Genomic DNA, 24543 nt, shown 5'->3' on the forward strand with positions numbered 1-24543 from the left:
TGATACTGATTGCAAAAATGGTAGCAATTTTTCATTTCTCCTATATCCATGTCTATTGCCAGGTGCTTTTACAGCTGTTCCCATCGAGGTCCAGAACCTGTTTTCTGAACACTGGAGCTGGCTGGCCTTGTTTACTCAGGACAGTGGAAACTTGTGAACGTGACAGTGGGCTAGTTTGGGGCCTAGACCCAAATGGTCTTGAATGCTTCTATTTTTATTTCATAATGCTGTCATTTCCATTAAAAAAGCCCATGTTAGCCAACTGGAGGATAAGGTACCATGGGGTGGAGAAACAAGTTGCCCCTGTTGACAGTCACAGAATCAGAAGCGCACTCCCAGAAACACAGTTGCCCAGTCAACAAGCAGCTGATGATACATGTCTGAAGGAGCTCAGCTGAGACCAGAAGGATGGCCCCATTGAGACCAGCCTAAATGACTGACTATCTCGATTATGACCTAATAAGTTTGGATGTTTTGTTACGCTGCAGTAGCTAACTAATACATGCACCCAGTGCAGTTAGGATGCTGGGATTTAATGACAGGTTGATTACTAGTTACCTTCTAATAGTGGACACCCTAAAGCTACTGAGTTTTCCCTGATTTAAAGTTGGATGTCTTGTAAGACAATACTGAATAATGCAGGAGTACATGTGGGCATGTATATATGTGGTTGGCACTTATACTCACAAGTATCTCACACCACAGGAGAAAACAGATAACCATAGCCTGACCATTAGGGCCAAGGCCATGTAGCAGAATAAGTTTGCCTTTAATCTATTTTCTTCATATCTAATAATTGGAGGTCAAGACTGTGGACAGATCTGAAGACAGAGGTTTTTCGCCTGTGGGCCCATCAGCCTTTGTTCACTGTCTGATCTCTGGAAGAGGGGTGGCAACAGATGGCAAACAGTGGTTATTTTATTCCTGTCGCCCTCTGCTTTTTCTGTGGTCACTCTTTTCTGTTTCATCCTCGGAACTAAAAAGAGATGTTGGTAAAGAGAGGCCGTCACCTTACCTCTGGCAGAAAGGTGATGTTCAGGCCCTTTACCCCCCCCCCCACCCCCGATGTCAGAGCTTCACTTCAGTGTGACAGCTACTAGCCATGTGTGGCTGCTGCGTGTCTAAAATGTGACTGGTCTGAATTGCAATGTGCTAGAAAGGTACAATACAGAGTTAGTTTCAGTGATTTAGCTCCAAATATATGTACTTACTTCATTCATAATTACACATTGTTCACATATTAAAATTATAATATTTTGGATATATTGGGTTAATTAAATTGTTACAGTCGAGTCCACCTGTTTCTTGTTTCTTTTTAAAGTTTGGCTACTAGGAAACTTAAAATTCACATGTGGTTTACATTTTATTTACTTTACATTTTATTTATTTTATTTCAGAGGATTGCCTCCTTTTAAAAATCTCAGGCTGCCTGCTCGAAGGACCAGAAGCCAGGAAGGTCATAAAAGTTGAAATTTTAAAATAATTATTATATTCTTTTCATTTGTGACTAGCCATATAATAAATTATTTATAAATGCACATAACCCTATGCACAAATTTAAATGTAAATACCTTCTGGGATGGACCCGGCTCAGGTAAGGCAAGAACCCCTGCCGGAAAAACGTGCAGCCTAGGCTGTCGCTCAGCCTAGGTTCATTTAGCCCAACACCTTTAGGGCCTGAGGGGCGGGTCTTAAACATTATCCAATCAGAAACGCTGGGCTGGACCGGCTTCCGGGTTCGCTGCGGCCTGTTTCTCGCGGCAGCCGGAGCTCCAGGTCTCGTCTTCACTGACCCGTATCCTCTGCTCATACAGGTCCAGCGTCTGTGGCCCTGTGTCCTGCAGATATTGGGAGATCCACAGGTAAGACGCCAGGACTCCCTGGAAGCCTAGAAATGGTGAGAGTGCTGGGTCCGACATCCCAAGAGGGGAAGAGGCGGGTTGGAACCGGTGGGAAGTGACTGTGGCGGGACTCAGGCCTCCCCTCAGTCAGCTCCACAATCTGCTCCCCGAGTTCTCCTTGCCCAGCTCGGCCTCAGCCCCCTTCGGCCATAAGATGGCGGCTACGCTGACAGCCAGGCCCCGGGAGTCCTGTCTCCTCCCTGCGTAGTGACTGTGCCCTGGCCTGGAACCTCTGCACCAGCAGCGCCTCGTCTCTCCCAGATTCTGCGGGGACCAGGGAGGGGCGTCAGGGGAGAATCCTGACTCAGGATGCAGGTTCATGAATGGGAAGAGCTTTGGTCTGTGGAGTTCCCAATTCCTGTTTTCTCCTATTAAAAGTGTTTGAGCGTCACCGCAAAAATATTAAAGATTTAATCAAAGAGTGATTCAAAAGTTATAGAGCACCCAGCTATGGTTTGTAGTTTGTGGTTCATGGGAGGGGCTTGAAGGAAAGACTTTCATAAGGTGCATGATGAAGAAAACCAAATCCAATAATTGGTTAGGTACAGTTACATACTTTCTTAATTTGTACAATCAAGGTGGAAATTTCCTGGTTATGTAATCGGAGGTTAATTGGTTAAGCCTGAATTTTGTTTCCTTCAATGTAGTAGTTTACAAAAAATGCGTTTGAGTAAGAGTTTTTAAAAAGTAGGGACCCTGGGACTAGAGCCACCTCAGTCCAATTGCCTGCCACTTAGTTATTCTCACATTCCACAGGGAACTGCTTTTCCCCTGGATTTTTCACATGTGTCTCGAGCCTACCCCCATGTGTCTCAAGTCTACCCTCTAGCCCTCATTCCTTCAGCCTACCTCTGGCTTGCAGTCAAGTACCAGATTTCCAGTTTCTTCTGACAGTCCCGATGACAACTTTCCTTTCCTGATTCACATTGTCAACTATTTTTCCTTTAGTGTACATTTCTGATACTGTATTTTGATTAATCATTTTTTGACAAAGCATTGGATGGCACTTTAAAAAAAAATTGTTTTGTTTGGAAATATTTCCCATGAGAATAAAGCAAAGAATAATCCCCTGACACTATTGTAAAAACTCTCTGTGCCTCTTCTTTTTTTTAATCTTCCCTAGGCACGGAGATCTTATCAGAAAGTTTTCAGATCAAGGCTTTCCTTTGGAAACTTTATGGAGTGATGTGTCCTCAGCCAACCTTCAGTTTTTTTCTGGTCCTGGGTTTCAGTACTGTCTGAAGATAAACCAAGATGCCCACCATGGCTTTGTCTACTAGAGTGTCTAGTGAATATCAGCTCCCGGGTTATTTTCTCCCTGAGGACAACCTGAGGTATAGAGTGTATCCTGAAGGGAGTAGGTGGATGCCCTGGGGCTGAGAGGCATCTCCTGGCATACTCTTCCTTTGAAAAGCCAACCCCTTCAGACATTAAGATTGTCTTCACCCAACCTAGCTTCCCTTTCTTGGAGACACATTACTGGCCAGCCAATCAGTTGCTGAAATCGAGAGGGAAACACAGAAATCATTTTTTGCCCCTTGGATTCTCTAAGTTTTGTGAAAAAGTATCCCAAAGACAAAAAAAAAAACAACTTATGTAAGTGAGATGGTGCAAGAACTTAACAAAGTAAAATGCGGCCGGGCGCGGTGGCTCAAGCCTGTAATTCCAGCACTTTGGGAGGCTGAGACGGGCGGATCATGAGGTCAGGAGATCGAGACCATCCTGGCTAAAACGGTGAAACCCCGTCTCTACTAAAAAATACAAAAAACTAGCCAGGCGCGGTGGCGGGCGCCTGTAGTCCCAGCTACTCGGGAGGCTGAGGCAGGAGAATGGCGTGAACCCGGGAGGCGGAGCTTGCAGTGAGCTGAGATCCGGCCACTGCACTCCAGCCTGGGCGACAGAGCAAGACTCCGTCTCAAAAAAAAAAAAAAAAAAAAAAAAAAAAAAGTAAAATGCACATGGGACAGTACTGGGCATAATGCAGTGTCTCCTGAGTGAGTGGTTATTGAGCACAGGAGCAGGATTCGGTGGATGAACTCTGAAGTGATTGACTGGCCTGACTTGACAAATGAGTCAGACACATCTGTTTTCTAATCAGCACTGATACTCCCTTGGTTTGTCGCCTGGAAAAGATTTGTTTTCACTTATTTTGACTTCTTTTTTTTTTTTTTTTTTTTAGTAGAGACGGGGTTTCTTCATGTTGGTCAGGCTGGTCTCGAACTCCTGACCTCAGGTGATCCGCCTGCCTCGGCCTCCTAAAGTGCTGGGATTATAGGCCTGAGCCACCACACCTGGCCTCTGACTTTCATTTTTTAATGGTAAATTGCATTTTATTAGTAGGACTTGAAAGGTAAGAAAATATACATAAAGGCCATAAAAGCTGGGTTTCAGAAAAAAATTAGTATCTAATCATATATTTCATTTGTTAAAAATTCTCATTTACCTATTTCATTCTTAGAGTGAGTTTAGGAATTTTCTCAGGTGTATTTTTTTTTTTTTTTTTTTGAGACGGAGTCTCGCTCTGTCCCCCCAGGCTGGAGTGCAGTGGCTCGATCTGGGCTCACTGCAAGCTCCGCCTCCCGGGTTCATGCCATTCTCGTGCCTCAGCGACTTGAGTAGCTGGGACTACAGGCACGCGCCACCACGCCCGGCTAATTTTTGTATTTTTAATAGAGACGGTGTTTCACCATATTAGTCAGGCTGGTCTCGAACTCCTGACCTCGTGATCTGCCCACCTTGGCCCCCCAAAGTGCTGGGATTGCAGGCGTGAGCCATTGCGCGTGGCCCCGATTTTCTTCCTTTTAACTTCTATTTTTGGTTTTGGAGTACATGTGCAGGTTTGCTACATAGGTAAAATTGTGTCATGAGGGTTTGATGTGCAGATTATTATTTCACTGAAGTACTAAGCATAGCACCAGACAGGTATTTTTTCTGATTGTTGTAGAGGACTGTGCTCGCAAACGGGATGTTCCCAATAAGCCCTGCTCTTGCAAACAAAGCAGGACATTCTTTCTCTGCAAACAAGAAGGATAAAGGAGCCAGCTGTAAACAGCGGACTCGGAACTGGTCAGTGTTTACTGATCTTGCGAGTCAAGGAAAGGTCAGAGAAGCAACACATGTCCTGTGACTTGGCAACGTTCCACAAACGGCTGGATAAAATAAAGCAGAGTGTGCCGTTTGGGGCGGCCGCCATGTATGTCTTGTCCTGTGTTGTCTTGTGTGTTCATTCCTTTGTTTAGGAAACACGCGGACCCCAACAAATTGTCTTTTTTTTTTTTTCTTTCTTGACAGTATCTCACTCTGTTGCCCTGGTTAAAGTGCATTGGCACAATCTCAGCTCACTGCAACCTCCGCTTCCTGAGGTCAAGCGATTCTTGTGCCTCAGCCTCCTGTGTAGCTGGTACTATAGGCATAGGCCACTATGCCCTGCTAATTTCTGCATTTTTAGTAGAGACGAGGTTTCGCCATGTTGGCCAGGCTTGTCTTGAACTACTGACCTCAGGTGATCCACCTGCCTTTGCCTCCCAAAGTGGTGGGATTACAGGCATGAGCCACCACTTCTGGCTCCTTTTTGTCTTTTCATCCTCCCCCTTCAACTCGGCCTCAGTGCTTCTTTTCCATTCTTTGTGTCCATGTGTTCTTAACATTTAACTTACTTATAAATGAGAACATGCAATTGTTTTTCTGTTTCTGCATTAGTTTTCTAAGGATAATAGTTGCCAGCTCCCTCCATGCTGTTGCACAGAGCATGATCCTGTTCTTTTTTTCATGGCCACATAGTATCCCATGATTTATATGTGCTATATTTTGTTTTTATTGAATGTTTTATTTTAATTATTTTTCAGAGACAGGTCTCATTCTGTCACTCAGGCTGAAGTGCAGTGGTGTTATGTCTCCTCACTGCAGCCTCAACCTCCTGGGCTTGAGCAATCCTCCTACCTCAGCCCCCCAGGTAGCTGGGACTACAGGTGTGCACCACCATGCCCAGCTAATTTTTCTTTTTGTATTTTTTGGAGAGATGAAGTTTTGCCATTTTGCCCAGGCTGGTCTTGAACTCCTGAGCTCTGGCAGTCTACCTGCTTTGGCCTCCCAAAGTGTTGGATTACAGGCATAAGCCACCATTCCTGCCCATACCATATTTTCTTTATCCAGTTTTCCACTGATAGGCATTTAAGTTGGTTCCATGTCTTTGCTATTGCGAACAGTGCTACAATTAGCATGCATGTGCATCATGTGTTTTTTGATAGAATAGCTTATATTTCTTTGGGTATATACCCAACTGTGAGGTTGCTAAATGGCAAATTCTGTTTTTAGTTTTGTGAGGAATCACGACACTGCTTTTCACAATGGTTGAACTAATTTACACTTTGACCAGCAGGGTATAAGCATTTTCTTTTCTCTGCAGCCTTGCCAGCATCTGTTACTGACTTGTTAAATATAGCCCTTCTGACTGGTGCGAGATGGTATCCCATTGTGGTTTTTGAAAATATTTCTCTAATGATTAGTACTGAGCATTTTAAAACTATGGTTGTTAGCCAATGTAAGTCTTGTTTTGAAAAGCATCTGGGCCGGGCATGGTGGCTAACGCCTGTAATCCCAGCACTTTGGGAGGCCGAGGCGGGCAGATCACCTAAGTTCGGGAGTTCGAGACTTGCCTGACCAACATGGAGAAACCCCATCCCTACTAAAAATACAAAAAAATTAGCCAGGTGTGTGGGCACATGCCTGTAATCCCAGCTACTCGGGAGACTGAGGCAGAAGAATCACTTGAACCCAGAAGGTGGAGGTTGTGGTGAGCTGAGATCGTACCACTGCACTCCAGCCTGGGCAACAAGAGTGAAACTTTGTCTGAAAAGAAAGAAGGAAAGAAGAAAGAAAGAGAGAGAGAGAGAGGAGAGAAAGAGAAAGACAAAAGAAAGGAAAGAAAGCAAAAGGAAAGAAAGAAAAGAAAAAGAAAGAAAAGAAAAGAAAGAGAAGCGGGGAGAGGGAGGGGGGAGGGAGGAAGGAAGGAAGGGAAGGAAGGGAAGGAAGGAGAAGCAAGAAAAGCATCTGTTTGGCCAGGTGCAGTGGATCACGGCTGTAATCCCAGCATTTTGGGAGGCTGAGGGAGGTGGATCATTTGAGGTCAGCTCTAGACCAGCCTAGTCAACATGGCAAAATTCTGTCTCTACTGAAAATACAAAAATTAGCTGAGTGTGGTGCTGCACACCTGTAGTCCCAGCTACTCTGAGGCAAGAGAATTGCTTGAACCTTGAGCCAGAGGTTGCAGTGAGCTGAGATCATTCCACTGCACTCTAGCCTGGGCAACAGAGTGAGACTCATTCTCCAAAGGAAAAAAAAAAAGCTTCTATTTATATCCTTTGCCTACTTTTTAGTGAGGTTGTTTTTTTCTTGTAAACTTAAGTTCCTAATGGATTCTGCATATTAGACCTTTGTCAGAAGCATGGTTTGCAAATATTTTCTTTTTTTCTGTAGGTTGTCTGTTTACTATGTTAATAGTTTCCTTTGCTGTAAAAAGCTCTTTAGTTAGGTCTCATTTGTCAATTTTTGCTTTTGTTGCAATTGCTTTTGGTATCTTCATTATAAAATATTTGCCAGTTCCTATGTCTAGTTCCTATTTCTTAGGTTATTTATCTTGCAGGGTTTAAAAAAATAATAATTTTGGCCGGGCGCAGTGGCTTACGCCTGTAATTCCAGCACTTTGGGAGGTTGAGGCAGGTGGATCATCTGAGGTCAGGAGTTCGAGACCAACTTGACCAATATGGTGAAACACTGTCTCTACTAAAAATACAAAATTAGCCAGGCATGGTGGCGCATGCCTGTGATTCCAGCTACTCGGGAGGCTGAAGCAGGAGAATCGCTTGAACCCAGAAGGCGGAGGTTGCAGTGAGCCAAGATTGCGCCATTGCACTCCAGCCTGGGCAACAAAGTGAAACTCCATCTCAAATAATAATAATAATAATAATAATAATAATTTTAAGTTTTACATTTAAGTTTTTAATTCGTCTTGAGTTGATTTTTATATATGGTTTAAGGAAGGGGTCCAGTTTCCATCTTTTACATAGTCCTACCTAGTTATTCCAGCACCATCTATTAAATAAAAAATTCTTCCCACTTTCCTCTTGTCAGCTTTGTTGAAGTTCAGATGGTTGTAGATGTGTGGCATAAGGAAGGGGTCCAGGTTCAGTCTTCTACATAGGGGTAGCTAGTTATAGCAGCACCATTTATGGAATTCTTCCCACACTCCTCTTGTTAGCTTTGTCGAAGATCAGATGGTTGTAATGTTATGACATTATTTCTGGGCTCTCTGTTTTGTTGCATTTGTCTATCAATCTGTTTTTGTATCAGTATCATGGTGCTTTGGTTACTGTAGCTCTGTTGTATAGTTTGAAGTGGGATAATGTAATGCCTCCCGCTCTGTTCTTTTTGGTTAGAATTGCCTTGGCTATTTGGGTTCTTTTTCAGTTTCATATAAATTGTAAACTAGTGTTTTTTGTTTTTTTTAGAATGTTATTTTGTAGTTTGATAGGAATAGTAACAAATTGTTAAATTTATTTTGGCAGTATGGCCACTTTAATGATACTGATCTTTTCTATCCATGAGCATAAAGTGGTTTTTTATTTGCTTGTGTCACCTCTGACTTTTTTTTTTTTTTTTGGATGGAGTTTCACTCTGTCACCCAAGGCTGGAGTGCGGTGGCGCGATCTCGGATCACTGCATCGTTCACCTCCTGGGTTCAAGCAATTCTCTGCCTCAGCCTCCTGAGTAGCTGGGATTACAGGCGCCCACCACCATGCCCGGCTAATTTTTGTATTTTTAGTAGAGATGGGGTTTTGCCATATTGGCCAGGCTGGTCTTCAACTCCTGACCTCAGGTGATCTGCCTGCCTCGGCCTCTTAAAACTGAAAATCGTGTTTAGTATGTTGGGAGGCAGTACTTATGAACACCAGTCACATTGCCCTTTTGAGTATATGGTTGAAGGACATGTTTAAAGAAAAATTATTACAGCATGCCAGTTTCTAATTTCTCCAAGGAATTATAATCCCAGAATGTTGAGTATTGGTCTTCTATCTTTTCTGGCTTGTGGGATTTCTGCTTAGAGTTCCACTGTTAGTCTGATGGGCTTCTCTTTGTAGATTACCTGGCCTTTCTCTCTGGCTGCCCTTATCATTTTTTCCTGAATTTCAGCCTTGAAGAATGTGATGATTCTATGTATTGAGGTTGGTTTTCTCATGGAGTATCTTACTGGGTTCTCTGGACTTTCTGAATTAAAATGTTGGACTCTCTTGTTAGGTTAGAAAAGTTCTTCTGGGTGATATCCTAAAGTATATTTTTCAAGTTGGTTCCATTCTCCCCATCTCTTTAAGGTATCCCAGTCAGATGCAGGTTGTCTTTTTACATAATCACATAGTTCTCAGAGATTTTTTTCATTTCTTTTTGCTTCAACCTTGTCTGGATGTCTCATTTCAGCAAGATAGTCTTCAAGCTCTGAATTCTTTCCTCTGCTTGGTCTACTCGATTATTGAGGAACCAAAAAGCACAGTTCAGTTCATTTATGTTCCTCTCTAAACTGGTTATTCAGGTTAACAGCTCCTGTAATGTTTTTCATGGTTCTTAGCATCTTTTCATTGGGTTAGGACATGCTGTCTTAGCTCAGCAAAGTTCACTGTTACCCACCTTCTGAAGCCTACTTCTGTTAATTCATCTCTCTTAGCTTCTGCCCAGTTCTGTTTCATTGCTGGAGAGGTGTTGCAATCATTTGGAGAAGAAGAGGCATTCTGGCTTTTTAAGTCTTCAGCATTCTTGTGTGGATTCTTTCTCAGCTTTGTGAGTTTACCTAACTTCAATCTTTGAGAATGCTGAAATTTGGATAAGATTTTTTGGGAACTTTTTGTTGATGCTGTTGTTGTTATTGCTTTCTGTTTGTTTTTCTTTTAACAGTCAGGGCTGTCTTCTGTAGGGCTGCTGAAATTTGCTTGGGGTTTACTCCAGACCATATTTGCCTGGGTCCGTCCCACACCTGGAGATGTCACCAGTGGAGGCTGCAGAACAGCAGAGATGACTAGTCGCCTGCTTCTTCCTCTGGCATCTTTGTTGCAGAGAAGCACCGACCTGATGACAGTGGGAACACTCCTGTATATGTTGTCTGATGATGTCTGTTGGGAGGTCTCCCCATCAGGATGCATGGGATCGGGGAACCACTTAACAGTGTACTCTAGCTGCCCTTTGGTGGAAAGGGTTTGCTAAACTGGGAAGAATTCCACACATCAAAAGTGCCTAGATTCCTCAGAGCCAGCTTAGGAAAAGACTAAGTCCTCAGAAACCATCTCATTTTTACTGTTTTATGTGTTTTTTTTTTTTTTTTTTTTTTTTTTTTGAGACAGAGTCTTGCTCTGTCGCCCAGGCTGGGGTGCAGTGGCCGGATCTCAGCTCACTGCAAGCTCCGCCTCCCGGGTTTAGACCATTCTCCTGCCTCAGCCTCCCGAGTAGCTGGGACTACAGGCGCCCGCCACCTCGCCTGGCTAGTTTTTTGTATTTTTTAGTAGAGACGGGGTTTCACCGTTTTAGCCAGGATGGTCTCGATCTCCTGACCTCGTGATCCGCCCGTCTCGGCCTCCCAAAGTGCTGGGATTACAGGCTTGAGCCACCGCGCCCGGCCTTGTGTTTCTTATAGATATGTCTTTTTCTCATTTCCTGTTTCACTGCCTTAATTTTTGTGTATTTTAATTTTGTTGTGACACGCTTTATTTTTTTTTTGTTTTGCATACTATCCATAAATATAATGTAATCATCTTGACTTCTAATGTAACCGTGTTGAAAAATGGAGATTAAACATCTTAAAGTTAAAACAATATATTTTAATCTCATACACCTTCAGTTAAATACAAAACCTATACTGTTATGTTTTCCAGTTTGTTATTGATATTACAAATCATATTATCTTACATTACCATTATGATAATGCTATGAAATTCAGTTTTTGCATATGTGTATATCTTTCCCAGAAAATAATGTATCTAATATGATTATTGTTTTGTTGAATTTTGTTATTTTCATTAGAAGCAGCTGCTCTCGGTGTATGTAGGGCGTATGGAGTGCCAATATACTTTTTCAGAATTTGGCTATTTTTGAAGGTTTTTATCTTTCTATTTGGCAGACAGACGTGCTGATGGTATTATAGTTACTTGATTACTGTTTTTTTCAGGACTTTGACTATATTACACAGTTCCCTTCTGGCCTGAAAAAATTTGTTGACAATTTACTGGCTGTCTAATAAGACTATGCTTGCAAATGCCACATCACTTTTATCTTGCAGCTCCTAAGATTCTCTTCTTGTCTGTGACTTTGAAATGGTGCTTTTATATGTGTTTGTTATAAATATATCTTTGTGTGTATCTTAGTTTTTTTGTTGAGCTTCTTCATTTCTATATCAATTTTTCTTTCAAGAGTTTTCAGTTATTCTTTGTTGTATTTTTTTTACATCCAGTTCCTGTTTTTTTGATATTTTAAATATTTTTGTTCTTCCCGTGTTTTGATTTTTATGGTTCTCATTGTTTCTCTTTCACCCATTGAGTATTATTCACTTTATTTTCCTTTTTTAACATAAATGTATATATTTCTTTTATGATGTTTTTCTGAAAATGCTGTAATTTTTTGGTGGAACCACATTGCCCTATTTTTTAATACATTGTAGTCTTCAAATGAAATTTGTACATTAGAAAAAGTTACCTGTCACAATCTTTTAAGGTAGCTTTGTCCTGGTATAGTCCGAAAACTGTTGTCTTGATTAGAGATTCTGGGAGTCTCTCAAATGTGTTCTTAGAATGAGTCTTGTCAATGATTTTGTGTTTATTTTTTAGTTAAAGGCATTTATTCGTGTTTCTTCTTAATAGTAATCACTTGCTACACTTCTTTTCTGTCTTTGATACTGCAGTCTCTCTGCTGCTTTAAAATTTAACTGTAGTTTCAGCAGACTTAAACTGTCATTCCAAAGTATGCCACCATTTCTTTCAGCACTATGTGTTATAAAAAACAGAAACCGGTGTCTGAAAAGGCCTCTAAAAGCAAGTAATGAAGATATATGAGCCGGTATTTACCTTTATTAAAAAAAGCCAAAAGTTGGCAGTTTTCTTCTAAAGGCCATGTTATATTGGGGACCAGAAAGAGCAGTTTTAGGTAAACCTAAGAGACTTTTCTTTTTCTTCTATGTCACTCTTTGCATTGTGCTCACCTGGGGCACTTCACAAACTTAACTCATTTATAAACTTTCCTCACATGTATTTTGGTTAGTGTTTTTGTTACATTTCTATGTCTATAAAGAAATTAGGGCTTTTGATATTTTGGTTTGCCATCTTGTTTATTTAGTTTGTATAATTTTATAGGTGAGATTTGTAAACTATATTAATCTGACTCTAGTAAGTGAAGTAATCTGTTTTTATTTCTTTCAGTTATGTGTTCTCATTTTGCCCAAGACCTTAGGCCAGAGCAAGACATAAAAAATTCTTTCCAAAAAGTGATACTGAGAAGATATAGAAAATGTGGACATGAGAATTTACAATTAACAAAAAGTCATAAGAGCGTAGATGAGTGTAATGTGCACAAAGAAGGTTGTGATGGACTAAACCAGTGTTTGACAACTACCAAGAGCAAAATATTTCAATGTCCTAAATATGTGAAAGTCATTCATAAATTTTCAAATTCATATAGAAATAAGACATACTGGAAAGAAACCTTTCAAATGTAAAAAATGTGACAAATCATTTTGTATACTTTTATACCTAACTCAACATAGAAGATTTTTCTATTAGAGGGAATTCCTACCAATGTGAAGAATGTGGCAAAATCTTTAACTGGTTCTCACCCCTTACTAGACACAGGGGAATTCATACTGGAGAGAAACCCTACAAATGTGAAGAATGTGGCAAAGCTTTCAAGCAGTCTTCAAGCCTTACTACACATGAGATAATTTATACAAGAGAGGAACCCTACAGATGTGAAGAATGTGGCAAAGCCTTTCACTGTTCTTCAACTCTTACTAAACATAAGAGAATTCATACTGGAGAGAAACCCTACAAATATGAAGAATGAGGCAAAGCCTTTAACTTGTTCTCAACTCTTACTAAACATAAGAAAATTCATACTGGAGAGAAACTCGTCAAATGTGAAGAATGTGGCAAAGCTTTTAGTAAGTCCTCAACTCTTGCTAAACATAAGATAATTCATACTAAAGAGAAACCCTTCAAATATGAAGAATGTGGCAAAGCTTTTAACCAATCTTCAACCCCTACTACACATAAAATCATGCTGGAGAGAAACCCTACACATGTAAAGAATGTGGCAAAGGCTTTAACTGGTCCTCAACCCTTACTAAATAGAATTCATACCAGAGAGACCCTACAAATGTGGTCAAGCATTTAATGAGTCCTCAAATCTTACTATGAATAATATAATTCATACTAAAGAGAAACCCTTCAAATGTGAAGAATTTGGCAAAGCCTTTAACCAGTCCTTACAACTTACTGCACATAAGGCAATTCATACTGGAGAGAAACCCCACAAATGTGAAGAATGTGGCAACACTTTTAGCTGAACCTCAATCCTTACTACAAATAAGAAAATTTATACTGGAGAGAAACCCTAGAAGTGTGAAGAATGTGGCAAAGCCTTTTAACAAGTCCTCAATTCTTCACATACATAAGATAATTCATACTGGATTGAAACTCTACAAACAAGAAAAAGGTGACAATGCTTTTGACAACACCTCAAACTTTTCTAAACCAGAAAGTTCATACTGGAGAGAAATCATACAAATGTGCAGAATGTGGAAAAGCCTTTAACCAGTCCTCAATTCTTTTTTTTTTTTTTTGGAGACATAGTCTTGCTCTGTTATCCAGGCTGGAGTGCAGTGGCGCAATCTCGGTCCACTGCAACCTCTACCTCCTGGGTTCTGGTGATTCTCCTGCCTCAGCTGCCCGAGTAGCTGGGATTACAGGTGCCTGCCACCACACCCAGCTAATTTTTTTTGTATTTTTAGTAGAGACGGAGTTTCACCTTGTTGACCAGGATGGTCTCAATCTCTTGAGCTTGTGATCTGCCTGCCTCAGCCGCCAAAGTGCTGGGATTAAAGGCATGAGCCACCGTGCCCGGCCCCCTTTAGGTTGCTTTGGTGTACCCATTCTGTCTCCAGTTAGAACAGTACTTAGGAGATTTTAAGTCTGCAAGTTAATTGGAACCATTTTCTAAGGTGAAATGTTTGAGCGTGGGCCATAATAGCAGGATATAGAGCTCCAACCAGCACACTTCCTCCATTAAGAAGAAAGATGTAATCATTGCCCACATGCTACCATTACAGTTTTTCCAGAGATCCATTCTTTGGGGAGCCAGGCAGATCACACAAGTTTAGAATGTCAAAGTGGAGTCACAAGTAGCTAACTAAGGCTGTGTGGGTAATTGTGGTTAAATCCCATCACTTCGTTTATCCAGTTCCATGGCTTGGAGGGCTACACCTACAACTGTGGGTGCCACATTTAACATGCTGCTGGAGCCAGGAACAAAGGAGAAAAAACAGTCAAGATGCTTCAGCTGTTTTTTCGTCTACCCTGGGTCACACTGAAAGGAGGGAGACTAAAAAGACGCTTTTATTATCACTTCTTTTGCTTTTTTTTTTTTCTGTGATGGTGTCTCGCTCTGTTGCCCAGGCTGGAGTGCAGTAGCATGATCTCGGCTCTCTGCAGCTACCGCCTCCTTCAAGCGATTCTCCTGCCTCAGCCTCCCAAGTAGCTGGGATTACAGGCACGTGCCACCACACCTGGCTAATTCTTGTATTTTTAGTAAAGATGGGGTTTTGCCATGTTGGCCAGGCTGATCTTGAACTCCTGACCTCAGGTGATCCACCCGCCTTGGCCTCCCAAAGTACTGGGGTTACAGGTGTGAGCTACTGAGCCTGACCTATTTTCACTTTTTTTTCTAGGTTGGTAACAGATCAACTTCAGCAACCCTCTGAAGTGCACTCAAACACTGGAACTCCTTTAACTTCAGGACTTATAAAAGTGACTTTTTTTTTTTTTTTAATAAGGGGATGACATTTATAGTAAACTTTTTTAAGTGTTATAAGACCCACCCAGCTTTTTTTTTTTCATTTTCTTTTTTTTTTTAAGACTGAGTTTCTACTCTTGTTGCCCAGGCTGGAGTGTAATGGTGTGACATCACCTCACTGCAACTTCTGCCTCCCAGGTTCAAGTGATTCTCTTGCCTCAGTCTCCCCAGTGGCTGGGATTACAGGCACCCATCACTATGCCCAACTAATTTTTGTATTTTTCATAGAGACAGGGTTTCATCATGTTGACCAGGCTCTCTTGAACTTGTGACCTCAGGTGATCTGCCCACCTGGGCCTCCCAAAGTGCTGGGATTACAGGCATGAGCCACTGTGCCTGACCCAACCCAGCTTTTTTAACAGTCATATCAGGAAGGCCTATAGAGAATAACTCCACAAAATTAGAAAGCAACTTCTGGTGGAACCATATAATAATCCCTCTTATTTGGGGCCACCTCAATTTCCCTTCTCATTACAAGACCTTAGGCAAGTAAAAGAAGACATGCTGATTTTCTGACAACCCCAATAAGTATAAGAAGCATTCCTGAATTTAACTCAGGTGGTTTACCTCCCATGAAAGGATGTTATGCTGCTTTTAAAACCCTAACCACAGCTGAAAAGCAGGCAGCTCTGCAGGCAGCAGAGGATTTTGGAGATGAGCAACATATCTCCTATAATACACCAAAAAGGAAAAAAGGAGATAGGGAAAGTGAAGAAATAGCAGAAACACCATTCCAAATAGGAAGCAAAGCAGTAACTTTTTTTTTTTTTTTTTTTTGAGGTGGAGTCTAGATTGGTCCCCAGGTTGGAGTGAAATGGCGCGATCTCAGCTCACTGCAACCTCTGTCTCCCAAGTTCAAGCAATTCTCCTGCCTCAGCCTCCCGAGTAGCTGGGATTATAGGCATACCCCACCACACCCAGCTAATTTTGTATTTTTAGTAGAGATGAGGTTTCTCCATGTTGGTCAGGCTGGTGTTGAACCCCCAACCTCCGGTGATCCACCTGCCTCGGCCTCCCAAAGTTCTAAGATTACAGACATGAGCCACCATGCCTGGCCAGAAGCAGTTCCTCTTAACAACCCTGGTTGGAACTCCAATACCTCTGCAGAGGAATAAAAAACAACAACACTTTTTAATATGCAAATTAGAAGGCCTACATAAAACTAAGGCCAAACCTCTCAATTTTTCTAAATTGCCTATTAATAGATGAAAAGCCAGTTGAGAATCCTGCAATCTTTATGGAAAGGCTGAGAGAGGCACTAATAGAGCAGATCTTCTGGCCAGGAGTGGTGGCTCACGCCTGTAATCCCAGCACTTTGGGAGGCTGACGTGGGTGGATCACCTGAGGTCAGGAGTTCAAGACAAGCCCGGCCAACGTGGCGAAACCCTGTCTCTACTAAACATATACAAGAATTAACAAGGCATGGTGGTGGCACTTGTAATCCCAGCTACTCAGGAGGCTGAGGCAGGAGAATCGCTTGAACCCAGGAGGTGGAGGTTGCAGTGAGCCAAAATCACGCTACTGCACTACAGCCTGGACGACAAGAGCAAAACTATGTCTAAACAAACAAAAAATAGAGCACACCTCCTTATCCCCTGATTGAGTCATCAGACAGCTTATTCTAAAGAACAAGTTTATTACACAGACAGCTCCCGATATAGAAGGAAACTACAGAAACAAGCTATAGGACCAGATAGCACTTTAGAGAACCTTCTGAAGGTGGCCACTTTGGTCTTTTATAATAGGTACCAGGAGGTGGCTCAAGAGAAAGAGAAAGCTCAGGAGAAGGACAAAGGCTCTAGTAGCTGCTTTGCAAGCCTGCAAAGTCCAAGATCCCTAAGGTGCATCTGCTAGTTGCCATTGGTGTGGTAAGTCAGGGCATTTTAAGAAGGAATGCCCAAACAGCAAGAAGAAGCCACCTTGACCCTGTCCAACCTGTGATGAAGACCACTGGAAATCAAACTGCCCCCAGAGACAAAGGTTGCTGGGTTTATGATTAGTCTCACAGATGGTCCAGCATGACTGATGGGTCCCAGGGTTCAAACCCCTGTCTCCAGCAGCTCAAACTGCCATTACAGCACAGAAGCCCTGGGTGATTCTGGAAATTGAAGGAAAGAAAATAGACCTCCTTTTAAACACTAGAGCCAGTCTGTCTTTCTTTACCTTTCAAATCTAGGCCTCCCCTCTTCCCGTAGCATGACTGTAAAGGGGCATCTCAGGAAAACCTTAATATTTTTCTCAACCTCTTAGTTGCAGTTAGGAGCACATGTTATTTACACATGCCTCCAAGCCACTGTCACAGTAGTTCTAGTCAGAAAAGCCTCTAAATTAACCTTAGGAAATAACTGTTTACACTCCATGTAACATGGCAGAATTACTGTCTTCTAGGTGGAGCCCTTAGCCAACAACCAGTATAGCAAGAAATAAGCCAGGATAAGCTTTAGTCACTCTAAATAATGTTTCTCTCCAGACACAAGTGCTCAACTAACTGGGCTAATAGCTCTTACAAGAATACTTGAATTAAGCAAGGGAAAGGTAGCTAACATTTCCACTGACTCCAAGCATGCTTTCTTAGTTCTCCATGCTCATGCCGCCATTTAAAAGGAAAGACATTTTCTTACCACTAATGGATCTTCTATAAAATATCAACAGGAAATTAACAGGTTATTATCCTCGGTTTTCATTCCATGAGAAATGTCAGTGATGCATTGTAAGGGACATCAAGAGAAACAAATAAATAGCCAAAGGAAATAGGTAGCTAAGTCAGTGGAAAGGAAGCCCCAAGGCATCAACACACTTCAAGCCCTTCTAATCTAGGAAGGCCCTACAAGAGAAATTAAACCTCAGTACTTTTCTGAAGAAATAAAATAGGCCACTTCTCAAGGGCATACTTTCCAGTTCTCAGGATGGCTACAGTCAGAGGATGGCAAACTCTATTTGCCAGCCTCCAGCCCATGGAAAGTCATTAAAATCCTTCGCCAAGCTTTTCACTTGGATCTTCCAACAGTAATTAACACAACTAGAAAAAGCCCAACCCCAGGAAATAGAACCATCTCTATTTAACCCAGATTTGGTATTACTGAAAACTCTCCCCTCTCTCCTTCTCTAAGCCAAGCTAGGAAGGGCCATACACTGTTCTCCCTCAGCAGTAAAAGTTACAGGTATCAACTTCTGAATACGTGACACAAAGCCTGAAGAGCTGAGGGAGCAACACTTGATGACCCAGAGGAGTGTCCTAAATATCAGTGTGAAAAAATAGAGGGACTTAAGCTGAAAACCATAAAAGATAAGTGAGAGCTACTCATCTTACTCAATCTCACTTCCTCCTCACTAAATACTTTTTTATATTTCTACCCTTTTCTCTCAAAATTTACTGCCAAATATTAGAACTTTTAAAAACGCATATATGCAGGGAGATTTTAATTATACATGAGATTGTATTTGTAATTTCATAGATCCCCAAAGGAAAATGTTATATCTTGGCAAGCAAAAAATTTTTTGTGTGTAAGTATATTCTTTTTTTTATTTATTATACTTTAAGTTCTAGGGTACATGTGGATAACGTGCAGGTTTGTTACATATGTATACTTGTGCCATGTTGGCGTGCTGCACCCATCAACTCGTCAGCACCCATCAACTCGTCATTTACATCAGGTATAACTCCCAATGCAATCCCTTCCCTCTCCCCCCTCCCCGTGATAGGCCCCAGTGTGTGATATTCCCCTTCCCGAGTCCAAGTGATCTCATTGTTCAGTTCCCACCTATGAGTGAGAACATGCGGTGTTTGGTTTTCTGTTCTTGCGATAGTTTGCTGAGAATGATGGTTTCCAGCTGCATCCATGTCCCTACAAAGGACACAAACTCATCCTTTTTTATGGCTGCATAGTATTCCATGGTGTATATGTGCCACATTTTCTTAATCCAGTCTGTTACTGATGGACATTTGGGTTGATTCCAAGTCTTTGCTATTGTGAATAGTGCCACAATAAACATGCGTGTGCATGTGTCTTTATAGCAGCATGATTTATAATCCTTTGGGTATATACCCAGTAATGGGATGGCTGGGTCATATGGTACTTCTAGTTCTAGATCCTTGAGGAATCGCCATACTGTTTTCCATAATGGTTGAACTAGTTTACAATCCCACCAACAGTGTAAAAGCTTTCCTATTTCTCCACATCCTCTCCAGCACCTGTTGTTTCCTGACTTTTTAATGATTGCCATTCTAACTGGTGTGAGATGGTATCTCATTGTGGTTTTGATTTGCATTTCTCTGATGGCCAGTGATGATGAACATTTTTTCATGTGTCTGTTGGCTGTCTGAATGTCTTCTTTTGAGAAATGTCTGTTCATATCCTTTGCCCACTTTTTGATGGGGTTGTTTGTTTTTTTCTTGTAAATTTGTTTGAGTTCTTTGTAGGTTCTGGATATTAGCCCTTTGTCAGATAAGTAGATTGCAAAAATTTTCTCCCATTCTGTAGGTTGCCTGTTCACTCTGATGGTAGTTTCTTTTGCTGTGCAGAAGCTCTTTAGTTAAATTAGATCCCATTTGTCAATTTTGGCTTTTGTTGCCGTTGCTTTTGGTGTTTTAGACATGAAGTCCTTGCCCATGCCTATGTCCTGAATGGTATTACCTAGGTTTTCTTCTAGGGTTTTTATGGTATTAGGTCTAACATTTAAGTCTCTAATCCATCTTGAATTAATTTTCGTATAAGGAGTAAGGAAAGGATCCAGTTTCAGCTTTCTACTTATGGCTAGCCAATTTTCCCAGCACCATTTATTAAATAGGGAGTCCTTTCCCCGTTTCTTGTTTTTGTCAGGTTTGTCAAAGATCAGATGGCTGTAGATGTGTGGTATTATTTCTGAGGACTCTGTTCTGTTCCATTGGTCTATATCTCTGTTTTGGTACCAGTACCATGCTGTTTTGGTTACTGTAGCCTTGTAGTATAGTTTGAAGTCAGGTAGCGTGATGCCTCCAGCTTTGTTCTTTTGACTTAGGATTATCTTGGAGATGAGGGCTCTTTTTTGGTTCCATATGAACTTTAAAGCAGTTTTTTCCAATTCTGTGAAGAAACTCATTGGTAGCTTGATGGGGATGGCATTGAATCTATAAATTACCTTGGGCAGTATGGCCATTTTCACGCTATTGATTCTTCCTATCCATGAGCATGGTATGTTCTTCCATTTGTTTGTGTCCTCTTTTATTTCACTGAGCAGTGGCTTGTAGTTCTCCTTGAAGAGGTCCTTTACATCCCTAGTAAGTTGGATTCATAGATATTTCATTCTCTTTGAAGCAATTGTGAATGGAAGTTCATTCATGATTTGGCTCTCTGTTTGTCTGTTACTGGTGTATAAGAATGCTTGTGATTTTTGCACATTAATTTTGTATCCTGAGACTTTGCTGAAGTTTCTTATCAGCTTAAGGAGATTTTGGGCTGAGACAATGGGATTTTCTAAATATACAATCATGTCATCTGCAAACAGGGACAATTTGACTTCTTCTTTTCCTAAGTGAATACCCTTTATTTCTTTCTCTTGCCTGATTGCCCTAGCCAGAACTTCCAACACTATGTTGAATAGGAGTGGTGAGAGAGGGCATCCCTGTCTTGTGCCAGTTTTCAAAGGGAATTGTTCCAGTTTTTGCCCATTCAGTATGATATTGGCTGTGGGTTTGTCATAAATAGCTCTTATTATTTTGAGATACGTTCCACCAATACTGACTTTATTGAGAGTTTTTAGTATGAAGGGCTGTTGAATTTTGTCAAAGGCCTTTTCTGCATCTATTGAGATAATCATGTGGTTTTTGTCTTTGGTTCTGTTTATATGCTGGATTACGTTTATTGACTTTGGTATGTTGAACCAGCCTTGCATCCCAGGGATGAAGCCCACTTGATCATGGTGGATAAGCTTTTTGATGTGCTGCTGGATCCGGTTTGCCAGTATTTTATTGGGGATTTTTGCATCGATGTTCATCAGGGATATTGGTCTAAAATTCTCTTTTTTTGTTGTGTCTCTGCCAGGCTTTGGTATCAGGATGATGTTGGCCTCATAAAATGAGTTAGGGAGGATTCCCTCTTTTTCTATTGATTGGAATAGTTTCAGAAGGAATGGTACCAGCTCCTCCTTGTACCTCTGGTAGAATTCAGCTGTGAATCCATCTGGTCCTGGACTTTTTTTCGTTGATAGGCTATTAATTTGGCAAGTAAAATTTTAAACAAAAATTATTGTCAGGTGCAGTGGCTCGGGCCTGTAATCCCAGCACTTTGGGAGGCTGAGGCAGGTGGATCAACTGAGGTCGGGAGTTTGAGACCAGTCTGACCAACATGGAGAAACCTTGTCTCTAGTAAAAATACAAAATTAGCTGAGCGTGGTGGCACAGGCCTGTAATTCCAGCTCTTCAGGAGGCTGAGGTGAGAGAATGGCTTGAACCTGGGAGGCTGAGGTTGTGGTGAGCTGAGATTGCACTTTTGCACTCCAGCCTGGGCAACAGGAGCAAAACTTCATCTCTAAAACAACAAAAATTATCTATTACGCAGCTGTTGCAGGAATCGTTATAGTCACTCTACTATTTGCAATAGAACTATACACTTTGGCACCTGCAATGTGTAATTCTGGTTGCAACATTCTACTTGCTGTAATACTTTGCCTAATTACCGCCTTATAACAGTATTAATAATTGCAGGAAAGATTTAGTCAAGGTTGTTTTGCTTAATTATCCTCGTATCAGGGCAATAGTTACAGACAAGAAGTAAGCATGAAAGTTTTTTTTTTTTTTTTTTTTTTTTTTTGAGACGGAGTCTCGCTCTATCACCCAGACTGGAGTGCAGTGGCCAGATCTCAGCTCATTGCAAGCTCCGCCTCCCAGGTTTACGCCATTCTCCTGCCTCAGCCTCCCTAGTAGCTGGGACTACAGGCGCCCGCCACCACGCCTGGCTAGTTTTTTGTATTTTTAGTAGCCATCCTGGCTAACATGGTTTCACCATGTTAGCCAGGATGGTCTCGATCTCCTGACCTCGTGATCCGCCCATCTCGGCCTCCCAAAGTGCTGGGATTACAGGCTTGAGCCACCGCGCCCGGCCAAGCATGAAAGTTTTACTTCACGGAGCTTGGTGGGATTTTTCATTAAAAATTGGTAATATGATGCACTCAAAGCTATAGAAAGACAGTTACAAAGAAAGAGATTTTATATAAGAATCTTGTATGGTAAATTCTTGTTCTAAAAGGAAATGACTGGTTGTTTAAAGAATGGATTTTTAGGGCGAATCAGAAAGTTTAAGTATGTTATAAGATGGTCTGTGGAAATAAAGAGTTTAATAATTAAAGGAAAGGCATTGCCAAGATTAACACTAAAGTTACTTTAGCCCTCGGATGATGTGTTTCTCCCAATCATATTGAAAGTTATAAAAATGGCCTAAACCTAAAAGTATTCTCTAGTCATCTTAATATGCATATTCTAATCCTATATTTTAACCCTTCTAGTAAAAATTATCTCATTTTACCTAGAAGCAGTCAAACACCAAATAATGTTGCAAACAGAGCCACATATGGACACACCATTCTTTTTTTGTTTGCTTTGCGATGAAGTCTCTGGCACCAGTGGTGCGATCTTGACTGACTGCAACTTCCGCCTCCTGGGGTTCAAGCAATTCTCTTGCCTCAGCCTCCCTGGTAGCTTGGATTACAGGCACACATGCCTGGCTAATTTTTGTATTTTTATAAGAGACTAGGTTTCACCCTGTTGGCTAGGCTAATCTTGAACTCCTGACCTCAGGTAATTCACCTGCCTCGGCCTCCCAAAGTGCTAGGATTACAGGTATGAGCCTGTACACACAGGCGGCCTGGACACACCATTCTTTCAAGGACTCTTAGATCAACCTCAGCAGGAGCCTCACTGCTGTTCCCCAACATGATGCCCCTTTTCAGCAGGAAGTATCCAGAAAGATGCATCATCTGACACCCATGACAGCAATTAGGGATACTTCTCCTGAGGAGGGAATAATACAGGAGTTATTAAGAAATTGTTTTAGGCATTTAGAGAGGGTAAATGAGTTCTCTCACTCGAATTTTTCTTTACTAAAAAGCAGCCCCCAAACCATTTCTTTTCTAACAGAAAACAGCCTGAAAATTCAAGCTGCAAGCTGATAAGCAAGCTGGAGGCTTGCATATGTAAACACAGGTGACTTTCTAAAAAGCAGGCACATTTCAACAGAGGTGAATTCCTCCTCTTTGACAGCACGTGTGCAGGTGGATTACAAGGTCAAGAGATCGAGATCATCCTGGCCAACATGGTGTCACCCCGTCTCTACTAAAATACAAAAATTACCTAGATGTGGTGGTGCACGCCTATAACCACAGCTACTTGGGATTCTGAGGCAGGAGAATGACTTGAACCTGGGAGGCGGAGGTTGCAGTGAGCCGAGATTGCGCCACTGCACTCCAGCCTGATGACAGAGCGAGACTCCATGTCAATAAATAAATAAATAGCTGGAAATACCGTGGCTTGACCTTGGTAGGAAGGAGTCTCTGGACTTACAGTTGTGCAAAAAGGATTGAACCAGAATGACATGTATCTAAGGATTATTAAGGAGGAATGTTTATAAGCATATAAGTATTTGTTCCAAATCTTATTGCAGCAGCAGTATCCTTTTCTGTAATTAAAGTTTTTGCATGGTAGGGTTGCCATAGACAAACTAAGACAACAGACTAGTATGTTGAAGGCAATTAGTTCCTAATTTTAAAAAACTTGCACTAATTTTTTTTTTTTTGAGATCTGACCTCAGGTAATCCACCTGTCTCAGGCTCCCAAAGTGCTGGGATTACAGGCGTGCGCCCCTGAGCCCGGCCAAAAAACTTGCAATAACTTTATAAATTTTATTGAACTCTGTTTCATGTGTAAATCACAGAAAGACACTATCCGGTAGCTATTTCCCTCAGCCTTTTCTGGGAATTTCTGTTGCTTGATTCCAAATCAACCTTACTTGAATCCTAGTCATTTTTAAAGTGTCAGATATAAAAAAAAGAAAGAGGGCAGAAATGAAGCCAAGTTTCCCCAAACAGTCGAAGTCAAATATATTTTGTTCCCCAAAATGACCCCAAAAACCACACAGTGAATTTGAAATTTAACCTAAATCCGACAGTAGCAGTCAAAACCATATGTGAAAATTAGCAAAGTCATAATTTAGAAACAGTCTATTATTACACACACACACACACACACAAATTACTATTTTGGCATTTTTTAAAAAAGAAAAAATACACTAAATATGACAAAATATACCAACTCACTTATATATTTGAAAAATGAATGATTTTCTTTCTCTTAAATGTTTAATATTTGGACAAGACTTTCATGTATTCTAGCTACCATGCATGAATTAAAATAGTCTTGGGGAAAATAATGTTTATTAATATGGAGGTTCCAAAAATGTAAAATAATTTCTCTTGGATACACAGCTAGTGACCCAAATCAAGCTCAAATATATTTGATTTAAAATTTTTAATTTTCCCCCTGTTGACAATGTTGACAGAACAGCTTAATCTGAGTCTC

General features: G+C 41.2%; 1 protein-coding gene across 1 annotated transcript in view; it reads left to right on the top strand.

Annotated features, from left to right (window-relative positions):
- The first annotated feature begins 1798 nt into the window (after positions 1-1798).
- Positions 1799-24543, top strand: part of LOC126942269 (zinc finger protein 100-like) — a 118778-nt gene continuing 96033 nt past the window's right edge. Inside the window, 1 exon segment of the mRNA XM_050769661.1 lies at positions 1799-1897. Within this exon segment, the coding sequence (XP_050625618.1) occupies positions 1895-1897 (3 nt within the window). The 5' untranslated portion in view covers positions 1799-1894.

This window comes from Macaca thibetana, chromosome 19, assembly GCF_024542745.1.
Source record: "Macaca thibetana thibetana isolate TM-01 chromosome 19, ASM2454274v1, whole genome shotgun sequence".
Classification (NCBI taxonomy): Eukaryota; Metazoa; Chordata; class Mammalia; order Primates; family Cercopithecidae; genus Macaca; species Macaca thibetana.